At 47.1% G+C, this 23701-nt stretch overlaps 1 protein-coding gene across 2 annotated transcripts in view; it reads right to left on the bottom strand.

Moving 5' to 3' along the window:
• The window catches only part of TMEM26 (transmembrane protein 26), a 165963-nt gene that overhangs the window by 14984 nt on the left and 127278 nt on the right, over positions 1-23701 (bottom strand). For both annotated transcript variants that reach the window (XM_077455431.1, XM_077455430.1), the window contains exon 4: positions 21651-21862. In XM_077455431.1, the coding sequence (XP_077311557.1) occupies positions 21651-21862 (212 nt within the window). The remainder of the gene's footprint in view (positions 1-21650; positions 21863-23701) is intronic.

The following is a 23701-nucleotide window of genomic DNA, read 5'->3' as shown; positions in this document are numbered from 1 at the left end:
CGCTGACAGCAGCACCGTGACATACAGCGCTGACAGCAGCACCGTGACATACAGCGCTGACAGCAGCACCGTGACATACAGCGCTGACAGCAGCACCGTGACATACAGCGCTGACAGCAGCACCGTGACATACAGCGCTGACAGCAGCACCGTGACATACAGCGCTGACAGCAGCACCGTGACATACAGCACTGACAGCAGCACCGTAAGCAGCCCCAGGAGGAAGTCAGCACAGCACAGGGATGGTGTGATCCCCTCATAATAAGAACCCCCAGGAGGAAGTCAGCACAGCACAGGGATAGTGTGATCCCTTCATAATAAGAACCCCCAGGAGGAAGTCAGCACAGCACAGGGATATCATAAGCAGCCCCAGTAGAAATATGACACCGCTCAACCTCTTCAAAGAGGAGGGTAGGGGCATATAGTACGGTGTGCTTTTTTGGGTCAAGGAAGTGAGCCAAATGAATTAAGAAGGTCTGTGTGCTTGATTAAAAAAATAGTTTATAGACATATACATGGTCTACTGGTCACATGTGTTGAATTCCTCCGAGATCCATGCCTCATTCATTTTTAGAAATGTGAGGTAGTTAACACTGTGGTGAGCTAGGCGAGTACGCTTATCGGTCACAATCCCCCCTGCTGCGCTGAACGTCCTTTCGGACAGGACACTGGATGAGGGGCAAGCCAACAGTTCGATTGCAAATTGGGCAAGCTCTGGCCAGAGGTCAAGCCTGCCCACCCAGTAGTCTAGGGGTTCATCACTCCTCAGAGCGTCCACATCGGCCGTTAACCCAATGTAGTCGGACACCTGACGGTCTAGGCGTTCCCTGATGCTGGATCCGGATGACACCTGTCGATGGGTCGGCTGAAAGAATGACCTCATATCCGAAGTCACCAACACATCTTCAAACCGGCCTCTTCTTGCAGGCGCTGTTGGATTGGTACCCGCAAATCCTTCTCTGGGAGTGGGAATTGCTCCTCTGCCAGCGCACGCAAAAGCAGAATGCAGCATTTCTCGAAGCAAGGCCTGGAAGTGCTGCATTCTGACAGCCCTCTGCGACGGCGGTAACATTTCCGCCATTTTGTGTTTGTACCGGGGGTCTAAGTACGTTGCCACCCAGTACTGGTCCTTGACCCTCATGCTTTTTATACGGGGGTCCCTATTAAAACACTGGAGCATGAAGGCCCCCATTTGCACTAAAGTGGAAGCGGTGTGGTGGCCTGGCTCCTGCTCATCATCCAGGATAATGTCGTCCTCTTCATTCTCCTCTCCCCATCCTCGCACAACAGGGATCCCAGAAAGGTTTAAAGCATGCTCTTCTTGCTCCTGCTCATCCGCCCCGGCACCATCCTCCTCTGACTCCTCATCAGACTCCTGTTGTTGACTTGTCTCAGATAGAGTAGCCCCCCCTGGGAATTCATCCAGCATTGCGACTTCCTCATCTTCCCGCTCCTGCTCCTCCACAGCCTGATCAATGACACGACGCAATGCACGCTCCAGAAAGAAGGCATAAGGTACCATGTCACTGATGGCGCCATGGCTGCGACTGACCAGTTTGGTGATCTCCTCAAATGGCCGCAGAAGTCTGCATGTGTCGCGCATGAGCAGCCACTGGCGCGGTGAAAAAAAACCCAGCTCCCCAGAACCGTTTCTTTCGCAGAGTTCATACAGGTAGACGTTAACTGCACGTTTCTGCTGGAGCAGCCTATCAAGCATATAGAAGGTTGAGTTCCATCGCGTCGGGCAATCGCAAATAAGACGTCTGACCGGCAGATGGTGTCGCCGCTGAATGTCAGCAAGGCGAGCCATGGCCGTGTAAGATCTTCTGAAATGGGCCAAGATTTTCCTTGCCTGCCGCAAGATGTCCTGGACCCCAGGGTATTTGACAAGGAATCGCTGCACGACCAAGTTTAAGACGTGTGCCATGCACGGCACGTGCGTGATTTTGCCCTGTTTCAATGCGCTAAGCAGATTGGCACCGTTGTCACACACCACTTTACCAACTGTCAAATTGAGCGGTGTTAGCCACTCATCTGCCTGTGAACGCAAAGCTGAAAGGAGTGCCGGGCCAGTGTGGCTCTTTGCTTCCAGGCACAACAGACGCAGCACGGCATGGCAACGTCTCACCTGGCATGTGGAATAGGTTCTGGGGAGCTTGGGCGGTGCAGTGGAAGAGACGCTAGCAGCGGAAAAGGAGGAGGCAGCTGAGGAGGAGAGGGAGGAGGATGGAGTAGGAGGAGGAGAAGAAGAGTCAGGCCTGCATGCAATCCGTGGCGGTAAAACCAAATCTACACGGGTGCCACGGGTTACATGCTTGACGGCCGTCAGAAGGTTCACCCAGTGGGCAGTAAAACTGATATACCTTCCCTGCCCGTGTTTGCTAGACCACGTGTCTGTGGTCAGATGTATCTTGGCACCGACACTGTGTGCCAGAGATACATTCACTTGCCGCTGAACATGGCCATATAGCTCTGGGATGCCCTTCTCTGAGAAATACTTCCTTCCTGGGACCTTCCATTGTGGTGTTCCAATGGCCACAAATTTGCGAAAGGCCTCCGAGTCCACCAGTTTATATGGCAGTAGTTGGCGGGCTATGAGTTCTGACAAGCCAGCCGCCAACCGTTGGGCAAGAGGGTTATCCGGCGTCATCATTTTTTTACGCTCAAACATTAGGCCCACGGAAGCCTGCCTTTTTGCAGAAAAATGTGAGCTTGGCGTGATGGAAGGTGGAGTGGAGGACAATTGTGAGGAGAGAGGAGAAGGAGAAGTAGAAGACGAGGCTGGACGGTGAGAGCCTGCAGTGTGGCTTTGTGTGTTCCGTTGCTCCCACTGGGCTCGGTGATGGCTGCTCATGTGCCTTCTTAAGGCGGTCGTCCCTAGGTGAGTATTGGGCTTACCGCGACTAACGCGTTGACTGCAAAGATTGCAGATGGCAACGCTATTGTCAGCAGCGGACACGTTAAAAAAAGCCCACACTGCGGAGCCATGTGCCGGTGTCCTGGGAGCGCCAGATGTGACCGTACATGGTCGATGACTCGCTCCTGATACATTTGCAGTCTGCTTTGTCCCTGCTGTGCAATGTAAGTCATTGCTGCTTCTCCTCCCTATCTGCTGGTCCATATCTCCCTCTGAACTCCCCTCCTCTTCCTCTCTTGTGGGCACCCACGTGACATCACTAGACACGTCATCATCAACGTCACCTTCCCCACCGCTATAAGTAGAGATCTCGGAGTAGGCAGCAACACCGGGGACCAACCTCCTCCTTGGGCTGATCTGGGTACTGGCGTCAGACTGCTGAGTAGCGCTTGTTGCTACCTCCTCTTCCTGATCCAATACCAAGAGTGGCTGCGCATCAGAAATGTCCTCTTGATATGGATCGGAAAATAATTCCAGTGACTCAAGCGGAAGGTATGTGGTGGTGGTGGTGGTGGTCGTGTTGTTGGTGGTAGTGTCTTTGGGGGTGCACATAGCAGAGAGTGAAGAAGAGGGTGCAGATCGAGAGGATGAGGAGGGTGCAGAAGAGTAAGGCTGAGCGAGCCACTCAACCAAGTCTGGTGCATCCTTTAAAGTAATTGAACGCACCTTCTGCAACTTCCCACTTTGGCTCAAGCCTGTTGCTCCTGCCCTACCCCTACCACCCCTGCGGAAGGGCCTGCCTCTTCCTCTGCCTGTCATTTTTTAAATGACCCTGTGACAAAACTCTTAGTCCCTATACCGATGAAGGACTGCTGCAGTATAGGGCAGCGGTCAGCAGTGGTGCACGTCAACCCTATCTATTGTGGACCGATAGCGGTCCTTACAGAACAGCAGACTGTACCGCACTCAAGCCTATGTACCGTAGCACCCTATACCAAGTTACCAGTCCTTATAAGAACTTTTGTGGACCAAGCAGGTTGTGTATTAGTGTTTAGCAGACTGTACGTCAGTCCCTATACCGCTGAAGGACTGCTGCAGTATAGGGCAGCGGTCAGCAGTGGTGCACGTCAACCCTATCTATTGTGGACCGATAGCGGTCCTTACAGAACAGCAGACTGTACCGCACTCAAGCCTATGTACCGTAGCACCCTATACCAAGTTACCAGTCCTTATAAGAACTTTTGTGGAACAAGCAGGTTGTGTGTTAGTGATTAGCAGACTGTACGTCAGTCCCTATACCGCTGAAGGACTGCTGCAGTATAGGTGAGCGGTCAGCAGTGGTGCACGTCAACCCTATCTATTGTGGACCTATAGCGGTCCTTACAGAACAGCAGACTGTACCGCACTCAAGCCTATGTACCGTAGCACCCTATACCAAGTTACCAGTCCTTATAAGAACTTTTGTGGAACAAGCAGGTTGTGTGTTAGTGATTAGCAGACTGTACGTCAGTCCCTATACCGCTGAAGGACTGCTGCAGTATAGGTGAGCGGTCAGCAGTGGTGCACGTCAACCCTATCTATTGTGGACCGATAGCGGTCCTTACAGAACAGCAGACTGTACCGCACTCAAGCCTATGTACCGTAGCACCCTATACCAAGTTACCAGTCCTTATAAGAACTTTTGTGGACCAAGCAGGTTGTGTATTAGTGTTTAGCAGACTGTACGTCAGTCCCTATACCGCTGAAGGACTGCTGCAGTATAGGGCAGCGGTCAGCAGTGGTGCACGTCAACCCTATCTATTGTGGACCGATAGCGGTCCTTACAGAACAGCAGACTGTACCGCACTCAAGCCTATGTACCGTAGCACCCTATACCAAGTTACCAGTCCTTATAAGAACTTTTGTGGAACAAGCAGGTTGTGTGTTAGTGATTAGCAGACTGTACGTCAGTCCCTATACCGCTGAAGGACTGCTGCAGTATAGGTGAGCGGTCAGCAGTGGTGCACGTCAACCCTATCTATTGTGGACCGATAGCGGTCCTTACAGAACAGCAGACTGTACCGCACTCAAGCCTATGTACCGTAGCACCCTATACCAAGTTACCAGTCCTTATAAGAACTTTTGTGGACCAAGCAGGTTGTGTATTAGTGTTTAGCAGACTGTACGTCAGTCCCTATACCGCTGAAGGACTGCTGCAGTATAGGGCAGCGGTCAGCAGTGGTGCACGTCAACCCTATCTATTGTGGACCGATAGCGGTCCTTACAGAACAGCAGACTGTACCGCACTCAAGCCTATGTACCGTAGCACCCTATACCAAGTTACCAGTCCTTATAAGAACTTTTGTGGAACAAGCAGGTTGTGTGTTAGTGATTAGCAGACTGTACGTCAGTCCCTATACCGCTGAAGGACTGCTGCAGTATAGGTGAGCGGTCAGCAGTGGTGCACGTCAACCCTATCTATTGTGGACCGATAGCGGTCCTTACAGAACAGCAGACTGTACCGCACTCAAGCCTATGTACCGTAGCACCCTATACCAAGTTACCAGTCCTTATAAGAACTTTTGTGGACCAAGCAGGTTGTGTATTAGTGTTTAGCAGACTGTACGTCAGTCCCTATACCGCTGAAGGACTGCTGCAGTATAGGGCAGCGGTCAGCAGTGGTGCACGTCAACCCTATCTATTGTGGACCGATAGCGGTCCTTACAGAACAGCAGACTGTACCGCACTCAAGCCTATGTACCGTAGCACCCTATACCAAGTTACCAGTCCTTATAAGAACTTTTGTGGAACAAGCAGGTTGTGTGTTAGTGATTAGCAGACTGTACGTCAGTCCCTATACCGCTGAAGGACTGCTGCAGTATAGGGCAGCGGTCAGCAGTGGTGCACGTCAACCCTATCTATTGTGGACCGATAGCGGTCCTTACAGAACAGCAGACTGTACCGCACTCAAGCCTATGTACCGTAGCACCCTATACCAAGTTACCAGTCCTTATAAGAACTTTTGTGGACCAAGCAGGTTGTGTATTAGTGTTTAGCAGACTGTACGTCAGTCCCTATACCGCTGAAGGACTGCTGCAGTATAGGGCAGCGGTCAGCAGTGGTGCACGTCAACCCTATCTATTGTGGACCGATAGCGGTCCTTACAGAACAGCAGACTGTACCGCACTCAAGCCTATGTACCGTAGCACCCTATACCAAGTTACCAGTCCTTATAAGAACTTTTGTGGAACAAGCAGGTTGTGTGTTAGTGATTAGCAGACTGTACGTCAGTCCCTATACCGCTGAAGGACTGCTGCAGTATAGGGCAGCGGTCAGCAGTGGTGCACGTCAACCCTATCTATTGTGGACCGATAGCGGTCCTTACAGAACAGCAGACTGTACCGCACTCAAGCCTATGTACCGTAGCACCCTATACCAAGTTACCAGTCCTTATAAGAACTTTTGTGGAACAAGTGAGTTGTGAATGTTTAGCAGACTGCAGCAGAAGGGCAGCAGTCAAGTATAATATCCTTTCTATATTTGGAAGAAAGAATATTATACATGTACAAGCCTATTACTGTACCACTGATACCAGTCCTGAAAAGAACCTTTGTGGAACTAATAATAACAGCAAGTCTTTAAAATTACCCTCACTGCCTGACAACACTGCTTCCTTCCTGTCCCTATACAAATTGGCAAAAAAAGAGAACGATTAGTGGTTACTGGAACAGCTCTTTTGTGGACCTTGATAGTAACAGCTAATGATGATGATGATGATGATGATGATGAAAGACTAATCTGGCTGTCCCTGTAGCATACACCGTCCTTTCCCTTTCTCTAAACTAACAAAAGACACTCAGGCTGCTGCAAGAATCAGCAGCACAGCAAACCTATCAACACCTAACACCTATACCAGTCCTGAAAAGAACTTTTGTGTACCAAATAGCTAGTGGTTTATCTCTCCCTACTCCACACAGGAACCTGTCCCTATCGTAACAGAAGAAAGAATGTAAAATGGCCACCGGATCGGGTGTATTTATAGGTTAGGGGGAATGTACAAGTGTCCATGTGCTGTCATGTCTCAATTGGCTGTCCTGTATCACATGATAAACGTGTCACCAAAGGTTAAAGTTCTTGTATACATTAAACACGTAAGTCCGCCGCGGCGAACGACGGAAAAAGGCGTTCGAACGTGCGGACCGCGAATGTCGGAAATTCGCCGCAAAACGACCGCCGGGCGAAACGTTCGTCCATCACTACTGGTGACTGTATGTAAAAAAAATGTGAACATTTTGACAAATAAATTATAGCTTCAAAGAACTCACTGTGCTTCTTACCAAATACCTTGAACTGTCTACTTTCCAAAAAGGGGTCATGGCTGGGGGGGGGGGGGGAGATTTGTACTGTCCTGGAATTTTAGGGCCTCAGGCAGTCAGTAAATCAGATTAATCTTCAAATATACTATACTGTATATACCATAGTTTGTAGGCTCTATAACTTTCACAGAGACAGTCATTTACACTGATTTGGGTTATTTTTACCAGAGAAATGTAGCAGACTACACTTTGGCCTAAATTTATGAAAAAAAATTATTTGTTTGCAAAGTTCTATAACAGAAACTAAGAAAAAGATGTATATTTTTCAAAATTGTTGATATTTTTAAATTTATATAGCAGAGAAAGTAAAAAACACAGTGGTTATTAAATACCACAAAAGAAAGTTCTAACTGTATGAAATAAAAATTATAAATTTAATCTGGGTATAGTGTTGCATGACCAAGCAATTGCTAGTTAAAGTAGCGCATTGCTGAATAGCAAAAAATGACCTCGTCATGAAGGGGGTAAAACCTTTCAGAATTCAAGTGGTTAAAATGTTTTAACAAAAACACTTCAATAATAATAATAATAATCGTAATAAATTGTGTGAATATTCACTTCAATTATTTCATAATGTGAAAAATAAGTCGCTTATCCTTTTCATTTGCAAATGTTTGTTTTTTCAAAGTGAATTTTTTTTTTTTCAGATGATTGGATAATTGATGTGAATATTAACACAAATTATTGTGTGAAGATTCTCTACTTCTTTAGTAAATCAGCAAATGATTACCTATGATATATTGTATATGGTCTTTATTATTGGTCTTTAACCTCCCTGGCGGTTTTGTGTGGATTGGGGTTACATTTCAGTGCCATTAGTGGTAACCCCGAGCTACACTCGGGATTGCATTGCAGGATCCTGGTGCGGGTTACTTACCTTGTCCCCAGGATCCTGCGATGTCCTCCCAGCTGTGTCTACATGTCATGAGCAGTATTATTGCCTGGGTCACCTGCTGGTGGCACTATTGCTTTCAGCACAAAAGGGCATAATTCAGCAGGTGTCTCCCAGTAGATGGCATTTTTTATTGATCAAGCTGCACCTGATGTGAGCTGCTGGGATTATATAATCCCCCCCTTCCCTGAGACTCAGGGCTTCAGTATTTGCTCTGCAAGCCATGTCCCTGCCTGATCTGATCCGTTGCCTGATACCCATTCCTGATCTGCTTCCTGCTCTGTCCTGGACTCTGTTTCATGTACCCTGTTCCTGTGACTTGTTCCCTGATTCCTACTTCCAGCTCCCCTTGCTTCTGCTCCCTCTATCTGGCCTCCTGTTCCCCTTGTCTCTCGTCCCTGCCTTGTTGATGTATATGTGTTCCCTTTCCTTGTGTGTATATATATATATATATATATATATATATATATATATATATATATATATATATTTATATTAGACATGTGCACACTGAAATATTTTGTTTCGGAATTTTGTTTTCGTCCAAAAAATAAATTTATTTAGTTACTCCCGAAATTTGTTTTTATTTATTTAGTTTCGATAAAAAATGCATTCGTCAGAAAATCCAAAATAATTAAGGTTGAATCTGTCATTGAAGGTTTATGGTGTCTGTCGAAAGTTTTAAGAAGATTCGATGGAGCAGCTAATCTGTACGACGCTGCAATCGTACATTTCTGGTCGAATATTCCACATACAAGCTATAGTAGAATTCTAATGTTGTATGACACTAGTAATAATAATATTTATGAATTATTATTATTACTAGTGATGGCCGAACGGTTCGCCCGGCGGTCGTTTCGCGGCGAATTTCCGACTTTCGCCGTCCGCGGGTTCGAACGCCTTTTTCCGTCGTTCGCCCCGGCGGACTTACGTGTTTAATGTATACAAGAACTTTAACCTTTCGTGACACGTTTATCATGTGTTACAGGACAACCAATTGAGACATGACAGCTCATGGACACTTGGACATTCCCCCTAACCTATAAATACACCCGATCCGGTGGCCATTTTACATTCTTTCTTCTGTCACTGTAGGGAAAGGATCCTGTGTGGAGTAGGGACAGAGAAAACGCTAGCTATTTGGTACACAAAAGTTCTTTTCAGGACTGGTATAGGTGTTAGGTCAGCAGCCTGAGTTTCTTTTGTCAGTTTAGATAAAGGGACAGAGCGCTGTATGCTGCTATTTTAGGGACAGCTCAGCCAGATTAGTCTTTCTTCATCATCATCATCATCATCATCATTAGCTGTTACTATCAGGTCCACAAAAGAGCTGTTCCAGCTAATCGTTCCAGCCTACTCTTTTTTGCCAATTTGTATAGGGACAGGCAGGAAGCAGTGTGTCAGGCAGTGAGGATAATTTTAAAGACTTGCTGTTACTATTAGTTCCACAAAGGTTCTTTTCAGGACTGGTATCAGTGGTACGGTAATAGGCTTGTACACGTATAATATTCTTTCTTCCAAATATAGAAAGAATATTATACTTGACTGCTGCCCTTCTGCTGCAGTCTGCTAATCATTCACAACTCACTTGTTCCACAAAGCTCTTTATCAGGACTGGTAACTTGGTCTGTCTAGGGTGCTACGGTACATAGGCTTGGGTGCGGTACAGTCTGCTGTTCTGTAAGGACCGCTATCGGTCCACAATACATAGGGTTGCCGTGCACTACTGCTGACCGCTGCCCTATACTGCAGCAGTCCTTCATTGGTATAGGGACTGACGTACAGTCTGCTAATCACTAACACACAACCTGCTTGGTCCACAAAAGTTCTTATAAGGACTGGTAACTTGGTATAGGGTGCTACGGTACATAGGCCTGAGTGCGTTACAGTCTGCTGTTCTGTAAGGACCGCTATCGGTCCACAATACATAGGGTTGCCGTGCACTACTGCTGACCGCTGCCCTATACTGCAGCAGTCCTTCAGCGGTATAGGGACTGACGCACAGTCTGCTAAACACTAACACACAACCTGCTTGGTCCACAAAAGTTTTTATAAGGACTGGTAACTTGGTATAGGGTGCTACGGTACATAGGCCTGAGTGCAGTACAGTCTGCTGTTCTGTAAGGACCGCTATCGGTCCACAATACATAGGGTTGCCGTGCACTACTGCTGACCGCTGCCCTATACTGCAGCAGTCCTTCATTGGTATAGGGACTGACGTACAGTCTGCTAATCACTAACACACAACCTGCTTGGTCCACAAAAGTTCTTATAAGGACTGGTAACTTGGTATAGGGTGCTACGGTACATAGGCCTGAGTGCGTTACAGTCTGCTGTTCTGTAAGGACCGCTATCGGTCCACAATACATAGGGTTGCCGTGCACTACTGCTGACCGCTGCCCTATACTGCAGCAGTCCTTCATTGGTATAGGGACTGACGTACAGTCTGCTAATCACTAACACACAACCTGCTTGTTCCACAAAAGTTCTTATAAGGACTGGTAACTTGGTATAGGGTGCTACGGTACATAGGCTTGAGTGCGGTACAGTCTGCTGTTCTGTAAGGACCGCTATCGGTCCACAATAGATAGGGTTGACGTGCACCACTGCTGACCGCTGCCCTATACTGCAGCAGTCCTTCAGCGGTATAGGGACTGACGTACAGTCTGCTAAACACTAATACACAACCTGCTTGGTCCACAAAAGTTCTTATAAGGACTGGTAACTTGGTATAGGGTGCTACGGTACATAGGCTTGAGTGCGGTACAGTCTGCTGTTCTGTAAGGACCGCTATCGGTCCACAATAGATAGGGTTGACGTGCACCACTGCTGACCGCTGCCCTATACTGCAGCAGTCCTTCAGCGGTATAGGGACTGACGCACAGTCTGCTAAACACTAACACACAACCTGCTTGGTCCACAAAAGTTTTTATAAGGACTGGTAACTTGGTATAGGGTGCTACGGTACATAGGCCTGAGTGCGTTACAGTCTGCTGTTCTGTAAGGACCGCTATCGGTCCACAATACATAGGGTTGCCGTGCACTACTGCTGACCGCTGCCCTATACTGCAGCAGTCCTTCATTGGTATAGGGACTGACGTACAGTCTGCTAATCACTAACACACAACCTGCTTGGTCCACAAAAGTTCTTATAAGGACTGGTAACTTGGTATAGGGTGCTACGGTACATAGGCCTGAGTGCGTTACAGTCTGCTGTTCTGTAAGGACCGCTATCGGTCCACAATACATAGGGTTGCCGTGCACTACTGCTGACCGCTGCCCTATACTGCAGCAGTCCTTCAGCGGTATAGGGACTGACGCACAGTCTGCTAAACACTAACACACAACCTGCTTGGTCCACAAAAGTTCTTATAAGGACTGGTAACTTGGTATAGGGTGCTACGGTACATAGGCCTGAGTGCAGTACAGTCTGCTGTTCTGTAAGGACCGCTATCGGTCCACAATACATAGGGTTGCCGTGCACTACTGCTGACCGCTGCCCTATACTGCAGCAGTCCTTCATTGGTATAGGGACTGACGTACAGTCTGCTAATCACTAACACACAACCTGCTTGTTCCACAAAAGTTCTTATAAGGACTGGTAACTTGGTATAGGGTGCTACGGTACATAGGCTTGAGTGCGGTACAGTCTGCTGTTCTGTAAGGACCGCTATCGGTCCACAATAGATAGGGTTGACGTGCACCACTGCTGACCGCTGCCCTATACTGCAGCAGTCCTTCAGCGGTATAGGGACTGACGTACAGTCTGCTAAACACTAATACACAACCTGCTTGGTCCACAAAAGTTCTTATAAGGACTGGTAACTTGGTATAGGGTGCTACGGTACATAGGCTTGAGTGCGGTACAGTCTGCTGTTCTGTAAGGACCGCTATCGGTCCACAATAGATAGGGTTGACGTGCACCACTGCTGACCGCTGCCCTATACTGCAGCAGTCCTTCAGCGGTATAGGGACTGACGTACAGTCTGCTAAACACTAATACACAACCTGCTTGGTCCACAAAAGTTCTTATAAGGACTGGTAACTTGGTATAGGGTGCTACGGTACATAGGCTTGAGTGCGGTACAGTCTGCTGTTCTGTAAGGACCGCTATAGGTCCACAATAGATAGGGTTGACGTGCACCACTGCTGACCGCTCACCTATACTGCAGCAGTCCTTCAGCGGTATAGGGACTAAGAGTTTTGTCACAGGGTCATTTAAAAAATGACATGCAGAGGAAGAGGCAGGCCCTTCCGCAGGGGTGGTAGGGGTAGGGCAGGAGCAACAGGCTTGAGCCAAAGTGGGAAGTTGCAGAAGGTGCGTTCAATTACTTTAAAGGATGCACCAGACTTGGTTGAGTGGCTCGCTCAGCCTTACTCTTCTGCACCCTCCTCATCCTCTCGATCTGCACCCTCTTCTTCACTCTCTGCTATGTGCACCCCCAAAGACACTACCACCAACAACACGACCACCACCACCACCACCACATACCTTCCGCTTGAGTCACTGGAATTATTTTCCGATCCATATCAAGAGGACATTTCTGATGCGCAGCCACTCTTGGTATTGGATCAGGAAGAGGAGGTAGCAACAAGCGCTACTCAGCAGTCTGACGCCAGTACCCAGATCAGCCCAAGGAGGAGGTTGGTCCCCGGTGTTGCTGCCTACTCTACTTATAGCGGTGGGGAAGGTGACGTTGATGATGACGTGTCTAGTGATGTCACGTGGGTGCCCACAAGAGAGGAAGAGGAGGGGAGTTCAGAGGGAGATATGGACCAGCAGATAGGGAGGAGAAGCAGCAATGACTTACATTGCACAGCAGGGACAAAGCAGACTGCAAATGTATCAGGAGCGAGTCATCGACCATGTACGGTCACATCTGGCGCTCCCAGGACACCGGCACATGGCTCCGCAGTGTGGGCTTTTTTTAACGTGTCCGCTGCTGACAATAGCGTTGCCATCTGCAATCTTTGCAGTCAACGCGTTAGTCGCGGTAAGCCCAATACTCACCTAGGGACGACCGCCTTAAGAAGGCACATGAGCAGCCATCACCGAGCCCAGTGGGAGCAACGGAACACACAAAGCCACACTGCAGGCTCTCACCGTCCAGCCTCGTCTTCTACTTCTCCTTCTCCTCTCTCCTCACAATTGTCCTCCACTCCACCTTCCATCACGCCAAGCTCACATTTTTCTGCAAAAAGGCAGGCTTCCGTGGGCCTAATGTTTGAGCGTAAAAAAATGATGACGCCGGATAACCCTCTTGCCCAACGGTTGGCGGCTGGCTTGTCAGAACTCATAGCCCGCCAACTACTGCCATATAAACTGGTGGACTCGGAGGCCTTTCGCAAATTTGTGGCCATTGGAACACCACAATGGAAGGTCCCAGGAAGGAAGTATTTCTCAGAGAAGGGCATCCCAGAGCTATATGGCCATGTTCAGCGGCAAGTGAATGTATCTCTGGCACACAGTGTCGGTGCCAAGATACATCTGACCACAGACACGTGGTCTAGCAAACACGGGCAGGGAAGGTATATCAGTTTTACTGCCCACTGGGTGAACCTTCTGACGGCCGTCAAGCATGTAACCCGTGGCACCCGTGTAGATTTGGTTTTACCGCCACGGATTGCATGCAGGCCTGACTCTTCTTCTCCTCCTCCTACTCCATCCTCCTCCCTCTCCTCCTCAGCTGCCTCCTCCTTTTCCGCTGCTAGCGTCTCTTCCACTGCACCGCCCAAGCTCCCCAGAACCTATTCCACATGCCAGGTGAGACGTTGCCATGCCGTGCTGCGTCTGTTGTGCCTGGAAGCAAAGAGCCACACTGGCCCGGCACTCCTTTCAGCTTTGCGTTCACAGGCAGATGAGTGGCTAACACCGCTCAATTTGACAGTTGGTAAAGTGGTGTGTGACAACGGTGCCAATCTGCTTAGCGCATTGAAACAGGGCAAAATCACGCACGTGCCGTGCATGGCACACGTCTTAAACTTGGTCGTGCAGCGATTCCTTGTCAAATACCCTGGGGTCCAGGACATCTTGCGGCAGGCAAGGAAAATCTCGGCCCATTTCAGAAGATCTTACACGGCCATGGCTCGCCTTGCTGACATTCAGCGGCGACACCATCTGCCGGTCAGACGTCTTATTTGCGATTGCCCGACGCGATGGAACTCAACCTTCTATATGCTTGATAGGCTGCTCCAGCAGAAACGTGCAGTTAACGTCTACCTGTATGAACTCTGCGAAAGAAACGGTTCTGGGGAGCTGGGTTTTTTTTCACCGCGCCAGTGGCTGCTCATGCGCGACACATGCAGACTTCTGCGGCCATTTGAGGAGATCACCAAACTGGTCAGTCGCAGCCATGGCGCCATCAGTGACATGGTACCTTATGCCTTCTTTCTGGAGCGTGCATTGCGTCGTGTCATTGATCAGGCTGTGGAGGAGCAGGAGCGGGAAGATGAGGAAGTCGCAATGCTGGATGAATTCCCAGGGGGGGCTACTCTATCTGAGACAAGTCAACAACAGGAGTCTGATGAGGAGTCAGAGGAGGATGGTGCCGGGGCGGATGAGCAGGAGCAAGAAGAGCATGCTTTAAACCTTTCTGGGATCCCTGTTGTGCGAGGATGGGGAGAGGAGAATGAAGAGGACGACATTATCCTGGATGATGAGCAGGAGCCAGGCCACCACACCGCTTCCACTTTAGTGCAAATGGGGGCCTTCATGCTCCAGTGTTTTAATAGGGACCCCCGTATAAAAAGCATGAGGGTCAAGGACCAGTACTGGGTGGCAACGTACTTAGACCCCCGGTACAAACACAAAATGGCGGAAATGTTACCGCCGTCGCAGAGGGCTGTCAGAATGCAGCACTTCCAGGCCTTGCTTCGAGAAATGCTGCATTCTGCTTTTGCGTGCGCTGGCAGAGGAGCAATTCCCACTCCCAGAGAAGGATTTGCGGGTACCAATCCAACAGCGCCTGCAAGAAGAGGCCGGTTTGAAGATGTGTTGGTGACTTCGGATATGAGGTCATTCTTTCAGCCGACCCATCGACAGGTGTCATCCGGATCCAGCATCAGGGAACGCCTAGACCGTCAGGTGTCCGACTACATTGGGTTAACGGCCGATGTGGACGCTCTGAGGAGTGATGAACCCCTAGACTACTGGGTGGGCAGGCTTGACCTCTGGCCAGAGCTTGCCCAATTTGCAATCGAACTGTTGGCTTGCCCCTCATCCAGTGTCCTGTCCGAAAGGACGTTCAGCGCAGCAGGGGGGATTGTGACCGATAAGCGTACTCGCCTAGCTCACCACAGTGTTAACTACCTCACATTTCTAAAAATGAATGAGGCATGGATCTCGGAGGAATTCAACACATGTGATCAGTAGACCATGTATATGTCTATAAACAATTTTTGGAATCAAGCACACAGACCTTCTTAATTCATTTGGCTCACTTCCCTGACCCAAAAAAGCACACCGTACTATATGCCCCTACCCTCCTCTTTGAAGAGGTTGAGCGGTGTCATATTTCTACTGGGGCTGCTTATTATGAGGGGTTCCCACCATCCCTGTGCTGTGCTGACTTCCTCCTGGGTGTTCTTATTATGAGGGGCTCCCACCATCCCTGTGCTGTGCTGACTTCCTCCTGGGGGTTCTTATTATGAGGGGATCACACCATCCCTGTGCTGTGCTGACTTCCTCCTGGGGCTGCTTACGGTGCTGCTGTCAGCGCTGTATGTCACGGAGCTGCTGTCAGCGCTGTATGTCACGGAGCTGCTGTCAGCGCTGTATGTCACGGAGCTGCTGTCAGCGCTGTATGTCACGGAGCTGCTGTCAGCGCTGTATGTCACGGAGCTGCTGTCAGCGCTGTATGTCACGGAGCTGCTGTCAGCGCTGTATGTCACGGAGCTGCTGTCAGCGCTGTATGTCACGGAGCTGCTGTCAGCGCTGTATGTCACGGAGCTGCTGTCAGCGCTGTATGTCACGGAGCTGCTGTCAGCGCTGTATGTCACGGTGCTGCTGTCAGCGCTGTATGTCACGGAGCTGCTGTCAGCGCTGTATGTCACGGAGCTGCTGTCAGTGCTGTATGTCACGGAGCTGCTGTCAGCGCTGTATGTCACGGAGCTGCTGTCAGCGCTGTATGTCACGGAGCTGCTGTCAGCGCTGTATGTCACGGTGCTGCTGTCAGCGCTGTATGTCACGGAGCTGCTGTCAGCGCTGTATGTCACGGAGCTGCTGTCAGCGCTGTATGTCACGGAGCTGCTGTCAGCGCTGTATGTCACGGAGCTGCTGTCAGCGCTGTATGTCACGGAGCTGCTGTCAGCGCTGTATGTCACGGAGCTGCTGTCAGCGCTGTATGTCACGGAGCTGCTGTCAGCGCTGTATGTCACGGAGCTGCTGTCAGCGCTGTATGTCACGGAGCTGCTGTCAGCGCTGTATGTCACGGAGCTGCTGTCAGTGCTGTATGTCACGGAGCTGCTGTCAGCGCTGTATGTCACGGAGCTGCTGTCAGCGCTGTATGTCACGGAGCTGCTGTCAGTGCTGTATGTCACGGAGCTGCTGTCAGCGCTGTATGTCACGGAGCTGCTGTCAGCGCTGTATGTCACGGAGCTGCTGTCAGCGCTGTATGTCACGGTGCTGCTGTCAGCGCTGTATGTCACGGAGCTGCTGTCAGCGCTGTATGTCACGGAGCTGCTGTCAGCGCTGTATGTCACGGAGCTGCTGTCAGCGCTGTATGTCACGGAGCTGCTGTCAGCGCTGTATGTCACGGAGCTGCTGTCAGCGCTGTATGTCACGGAGCTGCTGTCAGCGCTGTATGTCACGGAGCTGCTGTCAGCGCTGTATGTCACGGAGCTGCTGTCAGCGCTGTATGTCACGGAGCTGCTGTCAGCGCTGTATGTCACGGAGCTGCTGTCAGCGCTGTATGTCACGGTGCTGCTGTCAGCGCTGTATGTCACGGAGCTGCTGTCAGCGCTGTATGTCACGGAGCTGCTGTCAGTGCTGTATGTCACGGAGCTGCTGTCAGCGCTGTATGTCACGGAGCTGCTGTCAGCGCTGTATGTCACGGAGCTGCTGTCAGCGCTGTATGTCACGGTGCTGCTGTCAGCGCTGTATGTCACGGAGCTGCTGTCAGCGCTGTATGTCACGGAGCTGCTGTCAGCGCTGTATGTCACGGAGCTGCTGTCAGCGCTGTATGTCACGGAGCTGCTGTCAGCGCTGTATGTCACGGAGCTGCTGTCAGCGCTGTATGTCACGGAGCTGCTGTCAGCGCTGTATGTCACGGAGCTGCTGTCAGCGCTGTATGTCACGGAGCTGCTGTCAGCGCTGTATGTCACGGAGCTGCTGTCAGCGCTGTATGTCACGGAGCTGCTGTCAGCGCTGTATGTCACGGAGCTGCTGTCAGCGCTGTATGTCACGGAGCTGCTGTCAGCGCTGTATGTCACGGTGCTGCTGTCAGCGCTGTATGTCACGGAGCTGCTGTCAGCGCTGTATGTCACGGAGCTGCTGTCAGTGCTGTATGTCACGGAGCTGCTGTCAGCGCTGTATGTCACGGAGCTGCTGTCAGCGCTGTATGTCACGGAGCTGCTGTCAGCGCTGTATGTCACGGTGCTGCTGTCAGCGCTGTATGTCACGGAGCTGCTGTCAGCGCTGTATGTCACGGAGCTGCTGTCAGCGCTGTATGTCACGGAGCTGCTGTCAGCGCTGTATGTCACGGAGCTGCTGTCAGCGCTGTATGTCACGGAGCTGCTGTCAGCGCTGTATGTCACGGTGCTGATGTCAGTGCTCTGTATTACGGTGCTGCTGTCAGTGCTCTGTATCTCCTGCACCCTCTTGTTTGCCTACCCTGGTCCCTGACCTTCCCTCTCCTCCATTGCCTTCATTAGCTCCATAGTCCTGAATTGTCAGAACAATTTCCCAAATAAAAAAAAAATGCTTGTAGTTATCGATCCCAAATTCACCTCATACATGTATTATGCTATTGTCCAGGTGGTGGGACTACGTGCTACCCCCTAATAATTACCCCGTGGCCGCAAATTCGACCTAAAGGTTTGCGAAATTCGCCTCCCATTGAAGTCAATGGAGCCCGCGGCGAACGGTCGTTTTCGCGAACGTTTGTGTCCGTTCGCGTTTCGCGTTCGCGAAACGTCCCGTCGGAAGTTCGTCCATCACTAATTATTACTAGTCAACCACCATTGGGAATTCTTCTATAGCCTGTGGGCAGAGCATTTGACCATAAACGTCCGCTTGCCACGACTGTTTCGTCAAATCTTCATGTCAAATCTTTTCTCTGTATGTCGAATAATCTTAGACTAATAGAGTTAGGTTAGGCACATTCGACCTTTTTTGCTATTGTCTCTATAATGTCGAATCTTTTCTCTCTATGTCAAATCTTTTACATAGTTACATAGTTAGTCAGGTTGAAAAAAGACACAAGTCCATCCAGTTCAACCTTAAACCTTTTCTCTCTATGTAGAATAATCTTGGACTAATAGAGCTAAGGTTAGGCACATTTGACCACAGGTTAGATGGACACAGATTGCTATTGTCAGAGTCATGTCGAATCTCCTATCTATATTGAACTGTTGTCGCAACGAAAACGAAAATAAAGCATTTATTTATCTGGGATCTTTCATTTTTCAGATTCTGCACGTTCGTTATCGTTTCTTAAAACGATAACGAAAATACCCGAAATTCAGACGAAAATGCATTCAGGTGGAAACCAATGCACTTGTCTAATATATAAAGTTAGTTCGTTAGATTAGGTGTTTGGGGTTGCTGTGTATTATTTGCATTTCTTGCTTGTTCATGGTTTGCTGTGTTTGGTTTTGCACGTGTGTCTTTATCTTTAATAAATATATATATATTTTCACTTATCTTTGTGCCTGATTCCTTTAGTCCAGCCCACTGATCTGTTTACTCTGTGCTGGATGCCTGTGTTAGGCATCTCTTCCATGACACTGTGGGCTGTGTCCTCCGACGAAGCTCTGTGTGCCGGTTTCCGTTCCTTGCGAGTGACGCGACGCATGGGGCGGAGCCCAGTAGCAAATTCAAAAACTAGAAAATTCACAACACATACAGTACATTGTAATCTTACAGAATACATTACTGTATGAAATCATTTCACATCCCCTTTGTCCTTAGTGCTTTGTCGTCCAATGCCCCGCATGCAGTTTTATATTATATATATATATATATATATATATATATATATATATATATATATATATACACTGTTCTTTCTGCCTGGAAACTGTCCATAGCAAAAAAATGTCCCTTTACATCAAAAGTGGTTTTAGACAAGCTAGAAAACAGTGATCGTAAATTAGAACACTTGCAGAATTGAGCAATAGTGAATCATGGGGAAATTCATTTTATCATTATTATTAAATTATTATTTTTTTTAAATTATTTATAGTTATTTATTATATTAGAATTTATGATTTTGCGTTTCAAACCTTATCATACCCGGGATATCTACTAGACTCTTGTTTGGACAGATTTAAGTGTGTTATTGCTAAGAATTACAGGCAATAATAAACAACAAATTTATATGCAAAACAATTGTACCGCTTTGAGACGCAAAAATCTGACATAATCATACCGCCATGGTGGCTACGGTGGCATTTGTACACATCCCTACCTCAATATCAAATGTTTATTAAAATTTTTATTACAAATAGGGTTTTTACTGGAAATCATAATAAAGAAATAATCCAATGATAACTGGTTTAAGAGTTTTATTTAAGTAATGCTGTTTGAGTGCTTTGCCAAATTCCAAACTGATCATGCAGCCTTCTGGCTTTTGTATTGATTCTGTCTCAAGAACATAACACTTTTTGCACATAAACCCAGTAAGCGGATAATGAAAAGCAACCTGTTTACCTAACATCAAAGAACAGATGCTATTAAACCTAAAACGTAAAAGTCATTTTTCCCTAACATCTATTGGTATATTTAATAAAATAAATAGGATGTCTCTAATCTCCCCATTTTAGTTGAATTTAATCAACTGTACTATCGATGACTTACTGGTAGACTGCATTTGGATTGTAAAGTCTGCATTTGGATTACATTCTTTATTGTCTGGAGTAGTATTGTTGTTATGAAATATACACAGTAGCAGCGCCTCCGTCTTTGTGAATTTAATGTATTTGACTTCTCCCAAGCTATCATCCTTTTACTTTTAACTTCAAAGATCAGAGCGAAAGATGAAGTCAAACAGTAAGAACAGATTAGTCATTTTATTATTAAATGGACTTTTTCCACAGCAAGAAATAGGTAAACAATTTAATCTTATGAAATCCAGTGTAAGTCTGGACAAAGAAATATTGTGGTTTATTGTAAGTATTTTAAAAGTTATTACTGACTTTTTGTAGGGATGGCAATCTTTTGACATACAATATATTATGTGAAGATTATTTATTTTTGTTTCTGCAACATTTGCCATTGCTAATTCTGTGATAGTAACGTAATTAGAATATAAACATTGCTTATAAAAGTTTCCCTCTCTGAATGCATAAGGACTTGCTCCAAGATGTCTGCAAAATACTGGTTGGTTGCAGCTTAATCAATCATTTAAATATAAATGAACATTTAAATGTCCTCATTGAATACACTATATGAATATACTATTTATGGGTATGAATGTGGCGCTTACCAATCTCTAATCTGACAATACATATAAATATAACTATACAAATGGTCCTCTGAAGGTACTATGATAAAAGTCGCTCCACAGGAATAAAAAAGCATCTGGGGATTGATATCTCATAGATAACGGAGACAGCAATCAAATAGTAACAGCCTCCACTAATCAATGAACAATACTCTTCTGCCCCTTCAATCACACAGTTGTGGCGGAAGCAAGGAGAAAACCGACAATACACACTCTTAGCCCTTGTACCCACGGTGGGACATTCTGACGGAAAATGTCCGATCGGACCGCGTTGTCGGATAATCTGACCGTGTGTGGGCTTCATCAGACTGTTTCCGTCGGAATATCTGACCGACAAAGTTTTAGAGCTGGGCTATAAATTTTTCCGACAACATGATCCGATCGGACTTTGTCCGATCGTTTGTAGAGAATTCCGATCGGACAAAGTGCCACGCATGCTCAGATCAAATTCCTAGACCAAAGCTATTGACTACTAGCCTGAACGTAGTCCCGTGGTAACGAAATAACGTCATCACGTTACGAACGATCGGATTTTCCGACAACTTTGTCCGACTGTGTGTATGCAACACCAGTTTCGGACAAAACCCATCGGACAAAATCCGACGGATTTTGTTGTCGGAATGTCCAACCATGTGTACAAAGGCTAACAGACCTCAGACTCACTGTCAGCAGATTCTCTAAATAGCTAAATTGACTCAATAGTGCTCAATAAAAAATAAACCTCAATCATCAATAGAACCTCAGTTCAGAATTCCTTCAGAATTCTGATGGGAAAACCATCAGAGCTTTTTCCGACGAGCATTTTGATCGTGTGTACTCGGCATAAGATTGTAAATCACATTTGTATTTCATTCTGCACAATAAAAAAATACCATATAATGTACCTTACGACAACTACTTCCATTGTCTCACTAGTGAATTCCAAAATATCTGCAGCAGTGCCCACAAACATTAGGAGAAGTTGAGAAAGTTGATCGCGGGTTATTCCTGCTCCAATTGGCAAGAACCATCTTCCAATAATCAAAAGCAGAAGAAATGTCTGGTGTAATCCTAGCGTCCAGGCTGATTGACAGATTGATGAAATTAATGTATTGGCCTGTGTTTAAAAAGAAAACACTGTTTGTTATTTCAGCACCGATTAAGGTATATATTAGGAGACACATCATCTTTTAATGCTGATCTGCAGCATTTAGTGAAATTTAAATAGTTTCTTTGGATTAGTTTAGACCAAACAAACTATTTAAACTTTACCAAAAGCTGGGGATCAGCTTTATTAGGATGTACAAGGGCAGAGTTACTGTTTGTCTGGCTTCTACAAAGTAGAAGGTTCTGCCACTGCCCCTTATAATTTAAACTCAGAATGAGGAAATAACGTGTTCTCTTTGTATTTCTTCCTTTGTGTGAAACACCTGATGATCCTGCCAATTACCTGCTCCCCTGTTTCAAACTGACCACACTAGGCATAGAAGCACATCCATCCAAGCATAGTAAATTTCCTGGTGCTGGGAGAACAGCCTGCCTGTCCTCCAATGACAAGCTCCCCTCAAGAACCGCTGACTGGGAAGATTTGTTGTGCTGTATATATACTATATATCTATATACATATATATGATATATATGGAAAGCATGCAACTAGTGCAGAGAGAGCCGCCCCTTGGACTTTTTAGGCAGAAAAAAAGTATAGAAGTATAGAAATATATAAAAAGCAACTATGTGCCATGACTTATTAAATAGTGTCCAATAGTTTGTATATCAGCACTGAGAGGTTCCAGGAAGACAAGTTGTTGATTGGCCAGATTGGTAGATATTGTCAACAGACAACAATCATTAACAAATGTTTATACAAAGTACACCAATGAAATTCATGATACATGAATATGCATATATTTCAAAATATTTCAAACCCAAGGCTAATGATCAAGGTACTGCCAAAGTTAAATGGAGGTCAGTCCATGGAGATTTATAGGGATGCATGCTATACCAAATTATTTAAGTCCCCAATCTGCCAGCCAGTGCCACCCAGCCTGGTCCTCATTTATGGCTGCCCTTGTAAAGTCTGTGTATTTTTGTTGGCAGACTAGTGCATTGTGTATTTGCAGTTGGTCTGTACAAGTAAGGCCTCAGGCACACTGAGCATTAAGAACACTGCTTTTAGCTGCCCTCCATGTTTGTCTTTGCGTCCATGCACACATTTAGAGGTAGAAAAAAAAAAAACCTCACGTGTTCAGGAGAGGAGGGTTTGAGCAGAAAAAATGCTTGATGTGTGTAAACATGTCTAAACGCGGGGTAACGCTAGGCATGTGAAGCGTTTGGTCATTGGTAATTCATTTCAATTGCTAGAATAAATTATTATTCTTATAAAACACTGCGGCAAGGAGGAAAGATGTTTCGGAGACCTGGTCAAACACCATGTTAGCACAAAGCCTAAATGCCGGCGGGGGGAGAGTTTGTTTACCTATTTTAGATATTGGTTTTTGCTGGCAGAGCTAGAAGATCCTGCATAAAATACTTGCCTAAAGTACTCACTTGCATATGCATGTAAAATCTGCAGATACATGCATAAAACCTGCAGCTGTGTCCTCCTTTTGTGTACGGCTAAATGCAACACACATTTTCATTTGTAGGTACAGCTGTTTTTATGATTCTGCTCATATTATATAGCCATATATGATATGACTTGTGTTTAATCACTTCAAGCTGCCTGACCTGTTGTAGGACTGGCCAATCAACATCTTGTCTTCCTGGAACCTCTCAGTGCTGATATACAAACTATTAGCCAATAGAAAAAAATACATTTGAGAAAGGAAGAATGATGACACTGTATTAAGGCTAACCTATATGTATAAAGCAGTGACACAGAGTTTTCACAGCTGGTATCCAAGGACTGCTAGAGGGATATGAGAGGAGAGAGGGAGTAATAAATAACTTACAACAG

Source organism: Lithobates pipiens, unplaced genomic scaffold, assembly GCF_037356315.1.
Source record: "Lithobates pipiens isolate NorthernLeopardFrog02 unplaced genomic scaffold, aLitPip1_a1.2 Scaffold_25, whole genome shotgun sequence".
Lineage (NCBI taxonomy): Eukaryota > Metazoa > Chordata > Amphibia > Anura > Ranidae > Lithobates > Lithobates pipiens.
The sequence above is the reverse complement of the archived record's forward strand: the minus strand, read 5'-3'. Positions and strand labels throughout refer to the sequence as shown.